Below are 19,612 nucleotides of genomic sequence, written 5' to 3' on the forward strand. Positions count from 1 at the left end.
TTTTCTCCACTCCCTTCCCTCAACCCCAAGCTCTGCCTGAAGCCATCAACTGTGAAGAGCTTTTCCTCAGTGTTGTGTGATACTTTGACTGTATTCTGACAAATAAAGCTTGCTTGGAGTCAGAGGTTGGAGCCAGACACTAGTTGACCTAAATTAATCATAGATGCTTGGAAGACTGTAGACAGAGAGGAGACAGGAAGTAGTAAGGCAGGGCAGAGAGAGTCTGTAGGTCCTTTTGGATGGAGGAAAGGAAGAAGTAGGAGGCAACTGCTGCCTGCTCCCTGCTTCTCTGATCTTTCATGTTCTTTTTGATATCTGACTCTGAGCTTTTATTCACAAAGATTAATTAGATTAACATGTCATCTGACATCCAACCTTTGGGGCGTGATTCCCCAAGATAGCTGCTTGCCTGTGGCTTTGCAGCCAGCAGCACCCACTGAAGATGCATCACCTGAATTTTCCTTCTTTCCCCTGAACCCCCTGAATGAGTTTCATTCCCTGTATCAGCCCTTCTGCAGTAGTCTCCACAAACCCCAAACACCACAGTGCCTGGGCTCTGAATACCCCGGAGTTGTTCCCTCACCCAGGGCCGGCTCTGCCTTCAGTACCATCTGCTGTATGCTCCCTGCCCTCCACACTGCTGCTGTGGCCCATTTCCCTGGACCCGCCTTTCAAGTGGTCTCCTTCTCCCTGTGGATTGTGCACTTCCCCTAGGCCCCCTCCTCAGGCTCCTGCTACACTAGTGGAGCCCCCTGGACACCTGCTCAGGCAACTGTCACATAGTCCCAGCTCACAGATATGCATCATCTGTAGCGCCTGTCCTCAGCCAGGCCGTGCATCGCCTGTGTTCTCAGCCCAGACCCTGCTACACGATGACAGCAGCCTTACACTTCGGTGTCATCGTCAGCAGACTTGGTGAGAAAACTCGGAATTCTTAAAGGGGGGAGTTAGCCAGAGAGAGAGAGAGAGAGGGAGAGAGAGAGAGAGAGATTTTTTCTAAAGTTAAAAAATGGGAAACAATATTATGATAAAGGGAGTTGGATCTCTACAATGGATGGTTTGAAAATCAAACAAATGATAGGGTAATTACTTGGGAGTTACGTGACATCTATTATAATCATTATTGGTTTGATAATTCTTGTTTTATTTCTAAAGGCATTGGTGTATAGTAGTGCCAACTGTGAGAAACTGACTAATCAGTACAGGCCTTCAAAAAACTCACTGAAACAGATAATAGAGATATGCAGATACTCACAGAGGAGTTTAAAGGAGAACCAACCAATTATACTATGAGATTAGAGAGTAGATTGCAAGGTTGTCAAATAACCAGCCTTAATTTATCCAGTCACCAACATGAACAACCACCAAATGACAGGTATTCCCAAGGCTATGGAAGAGCTCACTAAACACTTGTGGAAATATCAGTTCCTTAAATCTCCTAAAATATAATATATCCACAGGAATCCACTGAGTTCTTCCATAGACTAAGGAAGTGATATTCTCATTTGATACGCATTCACCTTTTGTGAGGCAGATGTTAAATTTATGGGCAACTATTAATAGAATTATCCCACATGAAAGGGAAAGACTTGGTTACAGCAGTATTGGAACCTGAAACTCAGTTACAGAGGAGGACTCAGTGAAAAGATGATGTTAGGACCATTGAACGATGAAGTAGGACTAGAGGTATTGATTTCTCAAGTCCAACTTCTGGGAGAGGCAGATTATGTTGACGTATGAAGACAATCTGTGAATTCCATAGAGAAAAGAATACCAGATGTCACAAGAGACATTGTTCCCAGTAGGAAAGATGACATAAGTTAGTCAAATCAGAAGGAAGGCTGGGCACCCTCCAGCTCCCCATCTGAGGTGTGGTTGCTCTCACTTGGGGTTGAAAACAGAATCATAGAAAATTCAGTTTCTCGCAGAAAGCTTACATGAGTACTTTATTGGCAGTGTCTCTAAGGAACAATATTAGCCCTGTATGTGGCTGGTGTCGTGATTCAGTGGGGTGCAGGGGTCAGGAGTAGGAAGGCATCAGTGTGGTCTCAGAACGTCAGGACAGTCCGGATACTGAAATATGAGATATAAGATGTTGGTTCACATTCCCAGAACTCACAGTGCCCAGAGGGTAAATAAAGCATGCGTTATGAGTCTCAGTGAAAACCATCCATAACAGACATTTCATGCTGGCTATTTGTCATACACTTTGTAGAAGCTTTTTAGGCATTGTCTCATTTAAACTTCATCCTAAGCAGCAGCACTATGAGGTCCATTATCATGGGTTGTCCATTTTAAAGACTGTGAAAACTGAGGCTTAGCCTTATAACATTCCCTGGGTCATACATGTGCATGCAAGTCTGAACGGCCACAGAAGTCCCATTTTTGCTCTTATTCCATTTCTTCTTCATTTCTGTTGGCCATTTCCCCTACCGTAAAAATAATCTCTTTCCCCCACCCACCCCATACAAAGAATCTTAATGCTCTCACCTCTTTCCAGAGCGAAGCAGCTCAAATGCCTCATTGATTTTCTCAAAAGGTAAAACATGGGTAATTAACGGCTCCAATGGAAACTTTTTAGCCATGAAATCAGCCACAAGCTTGGGGACAGAATCTTTACTCTTAAAGCCTGAAAGGAGAGAGCAGCACCGTGAGATGCAGCCAGGGGGCAGGCAGGAGAATTAGACAAGAGATCTTCCAAAGAAACCAAGTTCCTAACAGTGCCCATGCTGCCACCTGAGCGGCAGACGCGGGACTCAAACACCCTCTGCATGGCATTAATGTCTTATAACATGCCACCTGATGTCAGGGTGCCTGGCTGGTGACAGGAGCTTAGTAGATCTTTCCTAGAGAAATCAGTGCAGATGTTTATAGCCAAAGGAAGGGAATGTAGGCAAACATTACTTCCTTGGGCTCTCTCCAACCTGTAAGGCATTTTTGGGCCTTAGAGACCCAAGTAGAAGAAGCCAGGAAAACCCTGGCTTGTTTATGGGGAACACAGCAGCCTGTCTTGTGAATTCCTGTATCAGTTCTTGCTATAGAGAGATCGTGGTTTTCTTGCTGCCTTCTCAGAACTTTTCTGTTTCAAAAAGGAAGAAATTCTGAAAAAAGTTAGGAATTAGATCCTCAAAGCTTGGGAGATGGTTAAGGTAATTAAATTCTTTTAGTTTTTTCCTGACATTAGATTTTTATTGATTATCTGTGAATTTCACATAATGCCCCTGATCATACTCACTTCTCATTTTTCCCAGTCACCCTGTAATCCTGTGACCTCTCAAGAAAAAAAAATACCAGTCCAATTCATGTTTCCTATGTTCTCACTGGAGCATGGCCGAACTCCCAGTGGCCAGCTTCTTAGAGAAAACTGAGTCCTTCCTTACCACCACCCCACCAAAAGCCACTAACTGTGCAGAGCAACACTTGAGTATCCCTGTCACAGTTTTTAAGGATTCTATTCAATGGCATCCTGTCTGGACTGTTTCTTTTAAAGGTAGAGGTGCAGGTAGGGGGAGAGGTTGTCATGGTTGCTGTGTTGATCTCCAGAAGAAAAAAGAAAACAAACAAACCCAGTAACATTTAACAGTGGTTTCAGTGCTGGGGGAGCCTGTAACTCCAGGTCTGCAGAGAGGAAATTGGGACCTTCCTGGGATTCGCGGGCCAGGAATGGAGCTTGACCATGAGCTGCAGGCCACTGAGACCCCAGAGTCCATGAGCAAGGCTGACTGTTCCTGTAGCTACATCAAATGTTCTCTGACTCCACACACCCCCACACGTTCACCTTGACACACAAGAACACATACAGAACTTGATCCTCAGCTGTGAATACATACCTCCAAATATTGCTCCTTTCCACGTACGTCCCAGCAGCAGCAGCAAGGGGTTCAAAGAGATGCTTTGGGAATTAGGAGGCATCCCAACAATAACACTTACACCACATGATGCATGGCTGCTTAACAGGGAAGACATCTGGAATATAAATAATACTTAAAGTGGATATTCTCATGGTCTACTCATGATATACAGTTTCATGTCATATGAAGATATGTGCAGAGAAATTTTTTGAGAAAAGGTGTGATTGAATGAATTTATGTTCAAGTCTTCCTTATCAACTAATAAAGAATCTAGTCCCATTGGGAGCCTGTGCAGTCTGGGTCCTCCAAGGAGAACACTGTTTCCTCATCACGTGACTCTCAGGTTGCCTATGCGTAGGTTCACTCACTGTCATTGTCCATTAATTACAGTTTTGAAGTTTGCACTCTAAGACAGAATTTAGATGGTGAAGATGTAATGGTGACATCATCAGAAGTTGTCTCTTACCTATTTCTCAACCTCTTTTTTTAACACGTCCCTACTGTGGGGCTTAGATCAAGAACGGGCAAGTTTTCCGTGGCTGTGAATCCAGTGTGTGCATCGGTTTTACATTATTCTGTTATCTGGAGACATCCAGGAACTTTTCACTTTCAATTCTTTTATTTAAAATTCTGTAGTCAAAGATCGTATTTAATCCTCAAATATGCATGTTGCCTGGTATTTTGATTTTGAAATATGACATTTAGAAAACCAGATGTCCTCGGAACACGTGGGTATCAGACATTTAGATCTTCAAATCCACTGTCAACCTAGGCTCAGATGAGCAAACAGGGAGACCGTCTAGGAAATCACAGAGGAGGATGACCATGGGAAAGCCAGAACCCTGAGCTTTGAAGGACTCCCCATCCACAGAGGAGACGCTAGCTTCTCTTGACATCTTGTCTCAATTCGAGGTTGAGAAGAATGTCAATCTCAGGGCACCATTCCCATTCTCTATTTCCAACTCTGCCAAGGCTTTTTGGAGGACCTCAATAATGGTGATTCTTTACATCTCTGGGAATGCTTCTCTAGAACGCCAGAGGTTTTAGGGTGGCTAATATGTACTGGAGAAGTTACTTACTTAGTAATGTGGTGTTTGCAACTATATGGATAATATTCATTTCAAAAGTTGAAGCACTGTAAGCTTGGCAATAGCTTTTCTTATCATTATCGCCAGCTGACTTAATTGAGTGCTTACCCCATTGCAGCTGGCTCCGTGCTAAGTATTTTACATGCACTATGTCATGTAGATCATAAATAACCCTACAAAAATGTGCGTCTCTTTTCTGTTTTTTTTGTTGTTGTTGTTTTTTTGGTTATTGGAAGAAAAGATAGAAGAGGCAGAGTCCAGTAGATTCAAGTCCTTGGGTCCGAGAGTGGTGGAAGGGAGAGAGAGACAGAGAACCAATATTTGTATCTCCTAAATTTAGGGGCAACGACAGATTCTATGAATTTTATTTTGAAAAGTATTTACTCCAACATGTAGATCTGGGTGTTTTTGTTGCCTGGTACAGTGCCGTCTCGGAGATGAAAACATGGTGATCCATTAAAGCAGCCACTCCTCTATATGTTTGATGCTAATGAAATAATACTTGGCCTCATATTTCTCATTATTCCTTTTGGCCACATGATGAGACTTGGAAATGCTTTTCAGAATAGTTAATATCAAATAGTGTATAATATTAAGAATGTGGAAAAAAGTCTATTTGTCTATTTAGGTCCCGAATTTGTTTTTAATTCCCTTGATGAATTGATTTTGTACAAAAAATCCAAAACAAACAAACAAACAAAAAACTCTATGAAAAGCTTTCCTGTATTAATGGAGGGTTATTACTTGAGACAAATTTGTAGAACTTACAAATCGAAAGGTTTGTCAGAACACTGAATTAATCAATATGAGTAGAAACAGGAGATGGAAAATTACTACTCAAAAATAGCTTTCTGCATGAGATTTCTATTCTTCTGTCTGGAGCACATTATGGATGGCAGAAGGACAGATCTCAAGGCATGCCACAGCACCTACCATGGTGTCAAGGCGACCGATTACTTCAAAGGAGAAGTCCACCCCTCCATCGGTCATCTCCTGGATTACTTCATGGATGGGTTTGCTGTAGTCTAGAGGGTTGATGCACTCAGTGGCACCCAATTCTTTGGCCTTCGCAAACTTGTCTTTGTTGATGTCCACAGCGATGATCCTGGCTGCTCCAGCTGTTTTACAGCCAATGATGACAGACAGACCGACACCTCCAAGGCCAAACACAGCACAGGTGGAGCCTGGGGTCACCTAAGTGTGCAGAAAATACAAAAGATGGACCAAAGAGTGATTGCTAGGCAGTGCTCCATGCTGCACAAGGCATCTTTCTTTGTCCTCTGTCATGGCCTCTCAGATATCATTCCACCTGCTTCCAAAACCTCTTCAGGCTAAAGCTGCCCGAAGGGGTACAACAGTGGTTCTCAAAATTTGTTCTACATTAGATATATCTGGGAAGTTATCATTTCTTGTTCATCTCAGGATCCAGTAACAGCCTCTACCAGTAATTGGAATCTCTGCAGGTGGAACCCCATTCTAATCCAATGGGAATGCCCTGTGAGACCAGCTGTACTGGACGATCTTTGAACTCAACATGCCAATGACTTTCCTTTTCCCAGGCCACACAATAACCTTTTATATATACACAAAAGCAATTTGTATACATGAAACGGGAAAATTTCTGTAACCCAGTAAGCCTCTCAGCCAATTCTGCCATACAAATCAGACCAAGTCAAACCAAATTAGAAAATGCCCAGGTTTAATGGATTCAGTACTCCCGGATAGCCTTCCAGCGTGCCTCCCCCCAGAGAGGAAAAAACCATTTGTCTGTTTACTGGGGGTGGGCAGTTTAAATACCCTGTGGGAGTGGCTTTAAGCATCACTGAGGGACAGGCCTGATGTTGTATTCCACTCTGTATGCTGTGATTACCATTGATTGATAAAGAAACTGTTTTGGACCTAGAACAGGGCAAAGAAGAGCTAGATGGGGAAATCTAATCTGAATGTTGGGATAAGGAAGACAGAGTCAGGAGATGCCATGGAGCTGCCACAGGAGAAGACGCAATCAGCCTGGTTAAACCTTGCCAGTAGGCCATGAGACTCATGGTAAAATATAAAATAATAAAATGGGTTAATTTAAGAGATAAGAGTGAACTAAAAATATGCATACACAAAGAGACCAAGCAGTATTGTAATTAATACAGTTTCTGTGTGATTATTTGAGTTATGGGCAGCCAAGAACAAACAAGCAGGCTCCTTACAACAGGGGCCACAATTTGGTGGGCTTTCTGAGATGCAGCAGGATTTGGAGAGAGATGGGAGAGGGGGCCTGTGATGGAGCTTTTACTAAAATATCTCAGACTCTTTGGATATATGGATGCCAGGGACTGGAGTGAAGTTTGTACCCAAAGAGAAACAAATGATCATGGTTACTCCATGCGACTGCACTGCAATCCAACCACCCTTCAATAATTAACTCCTTGGTTCACTATCATTCATTAGTCACAACCAGGGTAACTGGAGCAGAAGTCATCTGGGCATAATTGACAAGTCATCCTTGGTGTAACAGGAAAGTGGACAGGAAACTTTAAAAAATACATCAAGAGACCAATGTTGTCTTTGTGAGACTTTAATCCTGACTTTTAGAGGCAAATTAAAAAATTTTGAAGCAATAGATGGTCTGTATTTTAATAACAATGACCGAAATCCTTGACCACAAGTACCCATGGCTTGCGAGGCTCCCTCAGTCCTCCTGTTGAAACAGATGAGCAACTGCCCAAGGAATAACTACATTTAGGGTTGAAGCTAATGAAATACATATAGAATGTAATTATTGAACAATTGTATTACTTTCTCCTAACTGAGTAAGAGCATAAAGTTCATCTATAATAAAGAGGTGAATTTTCTTCAGTGTAAAAATTCTTTTTTGGGCCTAGTTTCCTATTAACATTTTAATCAACACCATCAACCTATGAAAATTATGGAAGCACATCCAAGAGTTCTAGACTGAAATTTTAAAGGATCTACCAGCAAACTTGCTCAGGAAATACTAGGTCCCACACTATTGAGGTTAGCTACAGGAGCTGTTTCTCATGCGATGTGCACACAGTAAGAGACAGAGACTAAAGGAAATGTAGACTTCTAACACCACCTAAGTTAGGTTTGCTGGGAAAATGTTGCTGATGAGGTTTGTTCTCATAAAGAAGGAGACAACCCTGGCCCCCAGCTGGCTGTTATCAAAGGTCATGTTCATCGTGATGCTCTTTCAAAGAACATCAGGCAGCTCAGAGGGGCTGCACTGGTCCAGTGCCGTTAAGTCCTAGTTCATCACTCAGCCACGGTTTTCTTTTCAGGAAATTTATAACATGCAGGCAGGTTGGCTCTAGGTAGCAGTACTGGTCTTTATTTTAAAAACACTGGTGACAGCATTTGTGCCGTGCAGATCTCACCACTTTGGCTTACTTTAGAGATAACAGTGATGACATCTCCACTTTAAAATCTTCCATTTGTCCCAAATGGCCAAGTGTTCCAGTTTCTGACTCTTTAAAACATGTTTTATTGTTCAAGTGTATCTTGGGACTGGGACATAACAGAGCTTTGCAGACAACAGTAAATGCAAAGTGTTAAAGTTCCAGATCTACATAAGTTTCAAATAATTACTATGAGAGCCCAGTTTCTTTGGGAAGTAGGCAGAACTGGATGCATATTATTATAGAGCTTTTCTTTGAGTGTGTGGAGGGAATTCTTGCTGGAGTTGGACAGACTTATCTTTTCTACAAAAACACTCTCTGATGCCTGTGAGCAATCTCCTCCCTTTGGTCCCAACAATACGTACATAGCTCGGTCCATGTCCATCTTACCTTGGCGACTTTGACGGCAGAGCCATAGCCAGTTGAGAACCCGCAGCCGATGAGGCAGACTTTGTCCAGGGGTGAAGCCGCATCGATTTTAGCCACTGCCATCTCATCTACCACAGTGTACTGGGAGAAGGTGCTGGTGCAGATGAAGTTGTGGATTGACTTCCCCTTGCAGGTGAACCTGCAGGTGCCATCAGACATAGTCCCCTGAGGCTGTGACAAACTGGCCAGTGAAAAACAGCAAATAAAGGACATGAGACAAGGGAAAACAAGAGTGCAATCTAATTGTTCAAGAAGACAATTAAAAAACACAGTGTGTGACCTAATTGTACAAGAAGACAATAAGAAACCTACGTCTTTACACATAAGTTGCCCTCCGGGTGCTTGCAGATTCTGCAATTTCCACATTGGGGAGAAAAGAGCGGGATGACTTTATCACCTGGAAGGGGAACAATAAGATGCTTAAATGTCTACCCAAGAATAACAAGCCAGGAATATGAAAACTACATGTAGAGATATGTGTCCTTGGAAGGTTTCTAAGAAATAGAGCCCAACTGCACTACGTCATGCATGGGTCATTGCTCTTCATCCAGGTTGCTATGTGCCAGAAGTTTCCAGAAACAAAAGGGAAATGTAAAACAGCTCCATCTACTGATGAGCGACTAACTTTCAATGTGTGCCTCATTTGCTCTTGGGTGCTTTCCACGTATTAGGCCTAGTCAACCCTTAGATATACTCACTGCTAAGTATAAATATATACTTTAGTTGCCATGAGTTACTAAATTCCCATGAGATGTTGGACAATTCTGAATTTTTTATAATAGTCAAATTGAAACTAAAATAAGACCAAACACAATATAGGACATTTCATAATAAAAATAAGACAAACTAAGCTTGATCATAAGATAAAATTCAAATGAGTATTTTGATAGCTAGTTTTTTACTTCTTAAAAAGATTTGTCCTGTTTTTATGTGCATGTCCGAGAATCCATTTGTGTATGTTCTAGTGTGTGTGTGCATGTGTCTGTCTGTCTGTGTGTGCCCTTGAAGGCCAGCAGAGGGCGCTTGGTCCCGAGCAGCTGGAGTTACAGGTGACTGTCAACTGTCTAACAGGATGACCTCACCTACTGAGTCATTTCTTTGTCACCCAGGTTTTGGTTTTTCAAAGTGATTGTGCTTCTCTTATTATGAAATGAATGCTTTAAGAATAATCTTAGTTGTTTTTGAGGACGCAGACTGAAATGTGACAGGGAAGGAACGACTTGCTCTGGACATCTCAGTCCTCAACACTGAGTAAGAGATTTCCCCTGAGAAAGAAAACGTGAATTTTTTTTTAGATAATTGTTTGTGAACTATTATTTTTTTCTGCTATAGACAAAGCATCCTGAGAAGTAAAGGTATTGTTTTACTGTTAGCTTTTTTCCTAATAAAGGAAACACCAATACTTAACTCCAGCCAGATGAGTTCTTTTCTTATTTTCTGGTTACTTGGAATGCAAAAAATTTTAGACTCTTCTGGCTAAAGTGATCTTTTTGGAGATGAACATAATTTTGTTTTTAAATCACATGTGCTACCTATGTTATTGTACAAATCAATGATCTGATCACTATGCTTCACAGATAAAATGAATGTGTGATGACACCACAGAAAATATATTTTTAATCAACCTTTACATCCAAACACAAACAAAGTTAAAATAAAAACATGAATAAAGTAAAAAGCAATGTGCAAACTACCACCTTCAGCCCAACTAGAGATAATACAATGGTGTTTGTGTTTGCAGGACTTTCGCTATGTTTGTCCCTCTGTGGTCTCCTCTTATCTTGTATTATGTTTCTATATAGAAGAAGGAGGAACATAAAGGAGAAGAGAAAACCATCATGTGGATGCAATGCGGTTAAACCTACGGCATCCTACAGGAGAGGCATCCTGAAGCCAGGCGAGCAGTCGGGTCTCTGAACTCAGCACAGAGCAGCTTCCCTACATCTAGGCACTCAGAGCATGGACCTGCAGGTCTTGCCTTTGTCCCATTTGTAGGTTTGTTTGGATTCTGAAAAGTCCCTGGCTGCTCAGGGACACTGAAGTGGAACTTAGCAGACTGTGAACTCTGAAGGTCACAGTGGAGACTCTCACTCAGCGCCTGACACCTAGTAGATGATAAATAGATGTTGAAAGAGAAAAGACATGATTGGATGCCCAGGACAGAGGCATGCAGGGAGGAAGAGGTGGAAACCCTGTGACCTTGTGCCAGATTTCAAGTCTCCAACTGCCTGGGCTCCTCTTTTGGGATGGATGTGCTTGGATCAATCAGAGAGAAAGCACAAACCCTGACGGTAAAGAATTCTGTACCTGGTTTGACAGAAGTCACCCCTTCTCCGATGCTCTCCACAATGCCAGCTCCCTCGTGGCCTAGAACTGCAGGAAGTGGCGTAGAATGGCTTTCGGCAACCACGTGATCGTCTGTACGGCAGACCGAGGTGGCCACCATCTACAGATTTGTGATAGAGTTTGTTGAGCTGTGATAGCGATTGAGAAGGTTTAGTACACCTAATCTGAATTGTGCTTCTGAGGAGCCTGCTAACAATCCCTATTGCTTCTGATTCGATTTAGGTCCAAGATTTTTCCCATGCTTTTCTATCTTTTCCCAGTTAAATAGCTTAAGCATCAAGGATCATCCTGTGAATTAAGGGACCCTAAAAAATGTAGTTTATACAACATACAAAATATATACATTGTTATGGAGTTAGAGCTAAACAATGCGCACCAAGAAATAATTTAATATTACCTAATATTAATTGCTTTTGGACTCAGGATTTTAGCACTTTACAAACTCATAAACATAAAAAAATTTTCGGGTATTATGTTAAACTTTGAACTTTCAGCGGCTGAGGTCAACAGCTAGGCTCAGCAACAGGCTCATTCATTGTCGGGGTGAGCATATGAAACGAGATGTTAATGGACAGTTGGACACATATATGTGGTATTTTCTGAGTTTTTCAAACCTAATATTTCAGACGGTAGTAAGGGGAATTACTTTAATGCGAACTTCATGGGCCTTGGGGGGTGCGACTTCTATGTCCTCGATGGAGAAGGGCTTCTTGGTCTCCCATAGCACAGCTGCTTTGCACTTGATCACCTGGAAGATGAAGGGTTACTGCAGCTCCATGGAGATCATCACAATTGTGTCCCTCTATTTCCTGTGCACAGCGTCTGTCCACAGGTCTGCCACCCATTGTTACATAGAAATGGACACTTCTCATTTACAAGGCGTCATAACACCCTGAGAAACGTGTGACACCATAGTAGGTCAGGAAAAGGAAGGTCACACATCGGGGATTAATTGGTGTATGTGTGCTCTTTCAGGCCACGCTTGTATTCTTTTGTTTCCTGATAGTCACTGGTACTGTTCTGAAAGAGATTGTTTGACTGAAATCATTGGATTGATGTGGGATTATCTTCTATATGCTGTGAGTATGCTTTATTACCATTGGTTAATAAAGAAATTGCCTTGGCCTATGACAGGGCAGAATATAGCCAGGCTTGAGGAGATATATATATAGAGAGAGTATTCAGAGTCAGGGAGATGCCATGTAACTGTCGAAGGAGAAAGACCACCAATGGAACCCCACCGGTACCCACAGACTACCGCAGCCATTTCTAATAATACATAGGTTACTAGAAATGGATAATTTAAGATAAAGAGCTAACTAGGAATACACTTGTGCCATTGGCCAAGCAGTGTTGTTATCAATAAAGTTTCTGTGTGGCTATTCAGGTCTGGGTAGCCAGGAAACAAACCAACAGCCTCCGCTTACATTGGATATATGTTTATTTTAAATTATAATTATCAATACATTTTTGAAGTGCTACTTTGTGCATTCTAGGTAAAGTACTCTGTTATAAAGAACTCCCAGGCTTTGGATTTCTGAGATAATATTCTAATGAGCTTCCCAGGCTGCCCTTGAACTAGGAACCTTTCTGTCTTGGCCTTCCTAGCCCTGAGATATCAGGGATGGTCTATCATACCTGGCTACATTGTTATTTTTCTATTGCATTCAGTATAAACTCAAGCCTATGATTACCATAGCCCTGTTACTGACCCTGCACTTAAGAACCTGGATTCCCTAGTCCCTAGATTCTTGTTTGGTTGATAGCATTGAGTTTCCATTTATGCTGCATGAATTCAGTCTTTCTTTTAACTTTTTCAGTCATTCTTTATTCTAACTACTTTTCCTTGAAATGTGATATGCCATCCTAAACATGACCAGGAGTGAACTGGAACAAAACTACTGGCGACTGCCCCTTCTGTGATGATTCTCCACCATCTCTTCTATACCGAGTCGTGCCACAGTGGACGCAGAAATCTCCAACCCCCGCCCCCCGTTCTCACTGTGAGCTGTTGGACCTTTGACCCACTCTTAAAACAGCCCCCATGCCAACAAAAACACAGGCGTTATAATTAGACACTTGGATAGCACAGATCAGTTGTTTATTCTGAATGCCTGCTTGCATGATCGGTACCACACACAGACTCAAGAAGGAAGATGACTGTGGTAAACGTAGTACCATATGTATGTATTCTTACTGTTTACAAGTGATTCAGTTTTTCTTAGAAAGCTGGATGATGTTTTTTAAGAGAGCAGAGACAGTTCTATAGAGCTTCTAGAGGTTTTATGAGTTGTGCAACTATGAACCCCTCCAAATCACTGATGCATGGGAATGTAATCTTACCGTGGATGTTGCTAAAGTGTTGAAATCAATCTACCGCTTGTCAGAAATTTTATCAAAGTTTAATGGGACAGTTCTACTACGTTCCTGAGTCAAATTTTCTCTTATGAAACGTTTATCAGACTTTTCTGTTTTCATGAGAAGGCTATGATTATAAAGAATAGCAGACTATGAAATTGAGGAAAGCCTACTCTGATTAAGATCTCTTTACAACTTTCTGTTTACAAGGTAGTCACAGTTGCTCAGAATGAATTCCCTGTGCTGCAGAGTTAGTGAGGAAGTGAGGACGGCCCCAGATCTAGAGTCTGTGTGCTCTTGTTAAAGGTCTTTAGCAGCAGCCGGGCTGCACAGTCGTGCAGTGCACACCCTGTGCTATAGCACACATCACACCCTGCCTTCAGTGCACGTCATTTCTGAGTTAGAAGTCAGCATCTTTTAGCAAGTTAGTGAGAATATATTCCCAACAGCAAGATCTTTTCCTTACTTTTCCGGCTGTGCTCATGCTGTCTGTCCTCGCTGCTGGCAGGAGATTGATGGGTCCCTGCAGGCTCTTCCCTCCTGCAGTGCACTGGGCCAAGGTTGCACACATATTGTTATCTGGAGTGTCAGCTGATGCCACACGTGATCTGGCCTTTAATGACATGCCCATCAGTTTATTCTCACTGCAAGTCAAGTGGAGGCACTGTCCTGTCTAGGAAACTTTGTTCTGGGGATGTGATGTTGGGGATATTCTGCTTTCATTAGGCTCCCCACTTTTTTTTGCATCTATCTCCCCTCTCTCGGTTCACTCTTCCCCTGTCTCAGCTGCACTCTTCCCTTTCTCAGACAGGTTAGAGATCTGCTTTCCTTTGCTGGGAAAAGCAGTAACTTAAAGTCTACATGGAGCATGGTAAGGAGGACAGGAGACAATGCAAGGCAGATGGGGTGGATAGACAGAGCTTCAGGTGAGGAAGGGTTGGTGTCCATTCCTCTTCAAAGCAGAGAGGTACCCTCAGCCACAGCAAAGGTGCTGAAACCCCTGCTATCTCTGCAGCCCACACTACTGGTCAGCATTGACCAACCACCTGAGACAAGCATGGAGCTGGTCCACCGTGTGAAAGTCATGAGTAAGAGTCAGACTCCACTCCTGCCAGGAGACAGTGGCTGCAACATGCCCAATTTTTCCACTGAGAGAAATTGGGCATATTTCCTTGCTCTTTGCCATGGTCTCCTTCTCTGTAAGATAAGGATGAGTTCAAGTGTCGCTTCAATGACTGTGGGGAACAAGCAGAACAGTGCACACATGTGCTGATTGTGGAGCCACATGGGTAGGGGCAGCACAGTGAGTTACAGCTACAGCTGGCATGTGTGAACATAAGCTCACAGCACACTGGAAGAGAAAGGCAGAGAGTGGGCAGTCAGCCATGCAGGAAGCGCTAGGAGACAAAGCTATTCTCACGGAGGACTCGGGAGACTTTAGAGTTGCACTTGAGTTGGTCTAAAAATGAATGTTTGTCAAATGGGCCAAAAGTCCCTTAATTCATGTCCTTTGTAATTTGTTTAATGTCATAAGTTTGGGTGAGAGAACATGCATTTGATTTTTATTGAGTATTGTGTTTGCTACCAATGTTAGTGGACCAGAGTACATATCACTCCTTAAGTAAGCAAGCAGGCAGTATATACACATAAGCATATACTTTACACTTCTCTAGGGTTGTCAAAGGAACAATAATGTTGTCCATGTCCAATTTTACTTATGCTGCTGTAGACAGCTTATTAGAGGTCACATGATCAAATCAGGCACCTCTCTCAGAGAATGGCTGTCTACCTCCCCACCTACCTTTGTTTACAATGGTCTGGATAGGAGTCAGGTGGCACACTAGGTCCAAAGTCCAATACCTTTAAGAGTCCCACGAGAGTACTCTCTGTCCACTGTCATGGAAGGGCACAGTTTTTCTGTGAAATTCAGATGTGTAAGAAGCTAATGGATGTTTATTAAGCTCTTACAGCCCTAGCGGGAGTTCTTCCTACATTATTACATGATCTCAAACGCAGCACGATGAGAAAGGTTTTCTTAGTATTACAGGTGAGGTAAGAGAAGTATAAAGATTCCCTAATGCCCTTTCTAAGACAGCAAGAATGGAACTGTGGGCGAGCAGGCCGGTGTTATGGAGTTTTCTGGTGTGGCCACGCAGGCAGATCATTATATCATCAAAGGACACTGGATTTTGAACTTGTATTTTAACAACTTATCTTAGGGATTATTCATATGCCCTCCGTCCCTCCCTCCGTTCCTCCCTCCGTCCCTCCCTCCCTCCCTCCATCCCTCTCTCCCTCTTTCCCTCTCCCTAACCCTCTCCCTCTCTCATTCCCTCCCGCCTCTGTTACTCCTTCCCTCCCTCCATCTCTGAATGATCATTGTTGGTAATTCTTCTGTCTTTAGACTAGAGTCTGTCACTCATGTGGACCCAGTTTGGGTTGGTGTCTAGTTCTGACACCTTCAAGTCTATCAAGAGGACTGAGATGTCTCGAGCGTGGCCATCCATACTGTCTTGCAAGGTGCCATAAGCTGGTAATCGGTACTGCCAGGACCTTAACACACAGCTCCCATATTAAGAGACACATACTCTCTGTACTGCAAAGAAGGCTTGGGGCATTCCAAAGTTCATTCAGCTCTTTACCCACAAAGGTAGCCTTTATATTTTGTAAAGCCTAATGGGAAAAAAGCATACAGATGGCCTGAAATTCATATGTCATCCTATGCAACTTCAGACTTTTGTAGGCCAAAGATTTTGTCAAACTCTCTGTGGTTAATATTTACTTAACAGATATTTGGGAAAGAGAACATCATTTATTTACACTTTGTATGTGTGTAAAGAATCAAATAGCCTTCAAATGCTGCCAGCAGCAAAATATCTACTTCCTGGGTTAATGTTCTTAATCAAGACAAACCCAACACCAGATATCAAGAATTTGCACAACATTTTACTTTGACCCTGAAGCCAAAGCTTGTCAGAGAGTGGCTGTGATCTTTCTTTCCCAAGGTTAGAATGTATCACCAGTTTGGATCCTGATTTTGATGTAAATAACATGAAGAGAGTGTTGGCAATATTTATCCAGAGACCTTGATGTTCCAGGTCTTAGAACTAATCTCATAGTTGCTAAAAACAGAGGTGGTCAGGGATCCACTGCAGTGTTCTGGGCCCAGGTAAAAAGACTGACGTGTTTAGCACATGACGGGTGGATTCTGTAGATCATGAAGCAAAGCTTTATGTACACCGTCCTCCTTAAGGTGGTGTAGAAACAGAAGCACAATAGGATACGGGTACTATACTGCAGACGCTACAGACCCCACAGACTTAGTAATACAGAATCAGAACACTGTAAATACAGACATAGTAACTTAACAATAAAGGGTGATTTTTTTCATAGCATAGTGCTATTACTGTTGACTGTCATATCCCCGATCACAGATAAAGTTTACCAGGAAGCTGTTTGGCTGTTTTACTCAGCTACTCAGTTCCCGGGCGAATGGTGTGCTGTGCAGAAAGGCCTTGCCTGGGTCTGCATTTTACAGTGTTTTCCCATGGGTTCTTCCACTATTTTCAATGTCTTCAGGGTCTTATTAAGACCTTTGACCTATCTAGAATTGATTTTATATAAGAAAGAAGAAAGGGACTATGGTTTGATTCTGCATATGGTCATGTGTTTCTCCAAGAAACATTTCTTGAGGGCTGGCTTTTCATTTTGTTTTGTTTTCCAGTGTTTGTTTGCAGTACCTTTGTTAAAATTCAGTTCATTGTAACCAAGTCACTGTAAAAATCACACAGATCTCTCCTCAATGGAAGTAATAGTACATTCTGGAGCCAAGTATTAGTAATAGCATAGCCTGGGAGTACAGATATAGGTTACCCCAAATGCTATGTCCCAACATAGTAGAACTTTTGTGAAGTTGTTATGGAAACAGAACAAAGTGTAAATAAATTCAGATACTTTGCAAATACATTGTTCGGGGTTGGTCAGTCAGAAGGGCTAAAACGGGGTGGAAGAATGTCTAGGCCTCAGGTGTGAGCTTATCAAGTTCTAAGGTTTTAGGTTGATGGAGGAGAGGGTCTGTTTGTACATTCGAAAGGGATTTACCTACTAGTCACAATGATGATGCAGATTCCGGTGGGCAATAGATGGACGTCTAAAGGGCTAAGATAGCCCAGGATACTTTGCCTCTGGACCTCAAGTGTTCCAGCCTTTTCACAATCACTAAAATCAGAATCAGTTGACTAGCTTCTGTAGAAAGCTCAGCGTAGGCAGGGTTTCTTTGGGGGAACTATGGTTCCCACCCGTGTAGTTTGATTTACAGTCTTGTTTTCTATTCTGCTGGCCTAGTGTCTGTTTTGTGCTGCCACCATGTTGTTTTGTTACTAGGGCTCTGGGACTTGCGTGCAAACCAAGCGCAGCTATGCCTTGGGCATTCTCCTCACCCAGGACTCTGGTAATGCAGGATGGTTTGTGCTTGCTCATTAGTTTTAGAGACAGTTTTCCAGTTCTGTGAAGAATGCCATAGAATCTCGATTGGCTTGCTGGTGAGCTGGAGACTGCGCATGGCTATTTTAATTTGTCCCCAAATCATTGAAATTTCTGCCTATTATTTCTTATTTTTCCTCTTTCTAGTTGCCTTACTGTGCTGACTTAGAGTTAGAACTCAGGCCCTGACGTCCTCTCCACTGCTTGCTCTGTGGAAGCTCTCAACTGATGTTTTAAAAAGTACACACAAAGAAGGCAGACGACCACTCTGGAGAGAGCCTCTTTCCTCCTTCCTGTGAGGGTCCCAGGCTTTCACAGAAGCATCTTCGCCTGCTGCGCCATCTCACTGAGTGTCTAAAATTGGGTTTACTGATCATTTCATTTACAAGGTTTTTGGTTGTTCTTCTTTTTAGAATCTCTAGCGCCTTATGAAATTCTTTCATTCCTTAATTCCTTAATTTTATTCTATAATTTATCCACCTGCTTATTTGTACAATTCCTGAAATCATTGGTTCCTTTTTCAATTGTCTCTTTGAATTTTTTCTAAAATAGTATTTCTATTGAGAATTTATACAATGCACCCAAATCACACTCATTCACATTCCTCCCAGGTCTACCCTCCCACCCCTGTGTTAGCTTCCCCCAAACAAAACAAAACAAAACACCAAGTCAAATTTGTGTTGTCCATATACACAAGCAAGCTCCCAGTGGCCTACTCAGTAAAGACAGCTGAGTTTTCCCCACTCCTCTCTTCCCAACCCCAAGCTCTTCCTGAAGCCATCAACTGTGAAGAGCTTTTCCTCAGTGTTGTGTGATACTTTGACTGTATTCTGACAAATAAAGCTTGCTTGGAGTCAGAGGTTGGAGCCAGACACTAGTTGACCTAAATTAATCATAGATGCTTGGAGGACTGTAGACAGAGAGGAGACAGGAAGTAGTAAGGCGGGGCAGAGAGAGCCTGTAGGTCCTTTTGGATAGGGGAAAGGAAGAAGTAGGAGGCAACTGCTGCCTGCTCCCTGCTTCTCTGATCTTTCATGTTCTTTTGATATCTGACTCTGAGCTTTTATAGCTAATGATTAGTTAGATTAACATGTCATCTGGCATCCAACCTTTGGGGTGTGATTTCCCAAGATGGTTGCTTGCCTGTGGCTTTGCAGCCAGCAGCACCCACTGAAGATGCATCACCTGAATTTTCCTTTCCTCCCCTGAACCCCCCGAGTGACTTTGGTATTTCCTGTATCAGCCCTTCTGCAGTAGTTTCCACAAACCCCAAACACCACAGTGCCTGGGCTCTGAATACCCCGGAGTTGTTCCCTCACCCAGGGCCGGCTCTGCCTTCAGTACCATCTGCTGTATGCTCCCTGCCCTCCACACTGCTGCTGTGGCCCATTTCCCTGGACCCGCCTTTCAGGTGGTCTCCTTCTCCCTGTGGATTGTGCACTTCCCCTAGGCCCCCTCCTCAGGCTCCTGCTACACTAGTGGAGCCCCCTGGACACCTGCTCAGGCAACTGTCACATAGTCCCAGCTCACAGATATGCATCATCTGTAGCGCCTGTCCTCAGCCAGGCCATGCATCGCCTGTGTCCTCAGCCCAGACCCTGCTACACGATGACAGCAGCCTTACACTTCGGTGTCATCGTCAGCAGAC

At 42.9% G+C, this 19,612-nt stretch overlaps 1 protein-coding gene and 1 long non-coding RNA gene across 3 annotated transcripts in view; one reads left to right on the forward strand and one right to left on the reverse strand.

Moving 5' to 3' along the window:
- LOC142854866 (uncharacterized) overlaps positions 1-19,612 on the forward strand; it is a 226,639-nt gene that overhangs the window by 167,082 nt on the left and 39,945 nt on the right. The gene's annotated exons all lie outside the window — the stretch shown is intronic.
- On the reverse strand, positions 1,919-14,090 carry LOC142854861 (alcohol dehydrogenase 1-like). Of its 2 annotated transcripts, none has more exons than XM_075981243.1 (9): positions 13,949-14,090; positions 11,771-11,872; positions 11,086-11,224; positions 9,091-9,175; positions 8,740-8,959; positions 5,873-6,133; positions 3,831-3,966; positions 2,491-2,629; positions 1,919-2,073 (listed from the first exon to the last, which is right to left on the reverse strand). In XM_075981243.1, the coding sequence occupies exons 1-9, from the start codon at positions 14,051-14,053 to the stop codon at positions 2,049-2,051; spliced, it is 1,212 nt and encodes a 403-aa protein (XP_075837358.1). In that variant the 5' UTR covers positions 14,054-14,090; the 3' UTR covers positions 1,919-2,048. The 2 variants fall into 2 exon arrangements, with proteins under 2 accessions (XP_075837358.1, XP_075837359.1); XM_075981244.1 differs by lacking the exon at positions 13,949-14,090 and adding an exon at positions 13,468-13,485.

The sequence above is a fragment of the Microtus pennsylvanicus genome, chromosome 7 (assembly GCF_037038515.1).
Source record: "Microtus pennsylvanicus isolate mMicPen1 chromosome 7, mMicPen1.hap1, whole genome shotgun sequence".
NCBI lineage: Eukaryota > Metazoa > Chordata > Mammalia > Rodentia > Cricetidae > Microtus > Microtus pennsylvanicus.

Bases quoted from the DNA above. Each gene is read 5' to 3' on its own strand.
- LOC142854861 (XM_075981243.1), bottom strand. From the start codon at position 14,053: ATGTGTGCAACCTTGGCCCAGTGCACTGCAGGAGGGAAGAGCCTGCAG. The intron at 9,176-11,085 runs GTACAGAATTCT...TTCCCCTTCCAG, and splicing joins GGTGACTTCTGTCAAACCAG to GTGATAAAGTCATCCCGCTC. The intron at 6,134-8,739 runs GTAAGATGGACA...CTGCACACTTAG, and splicing joins CTGCCGTCAAAGTCGCCAAG to GTGACCCCAGGCTCCACCTG.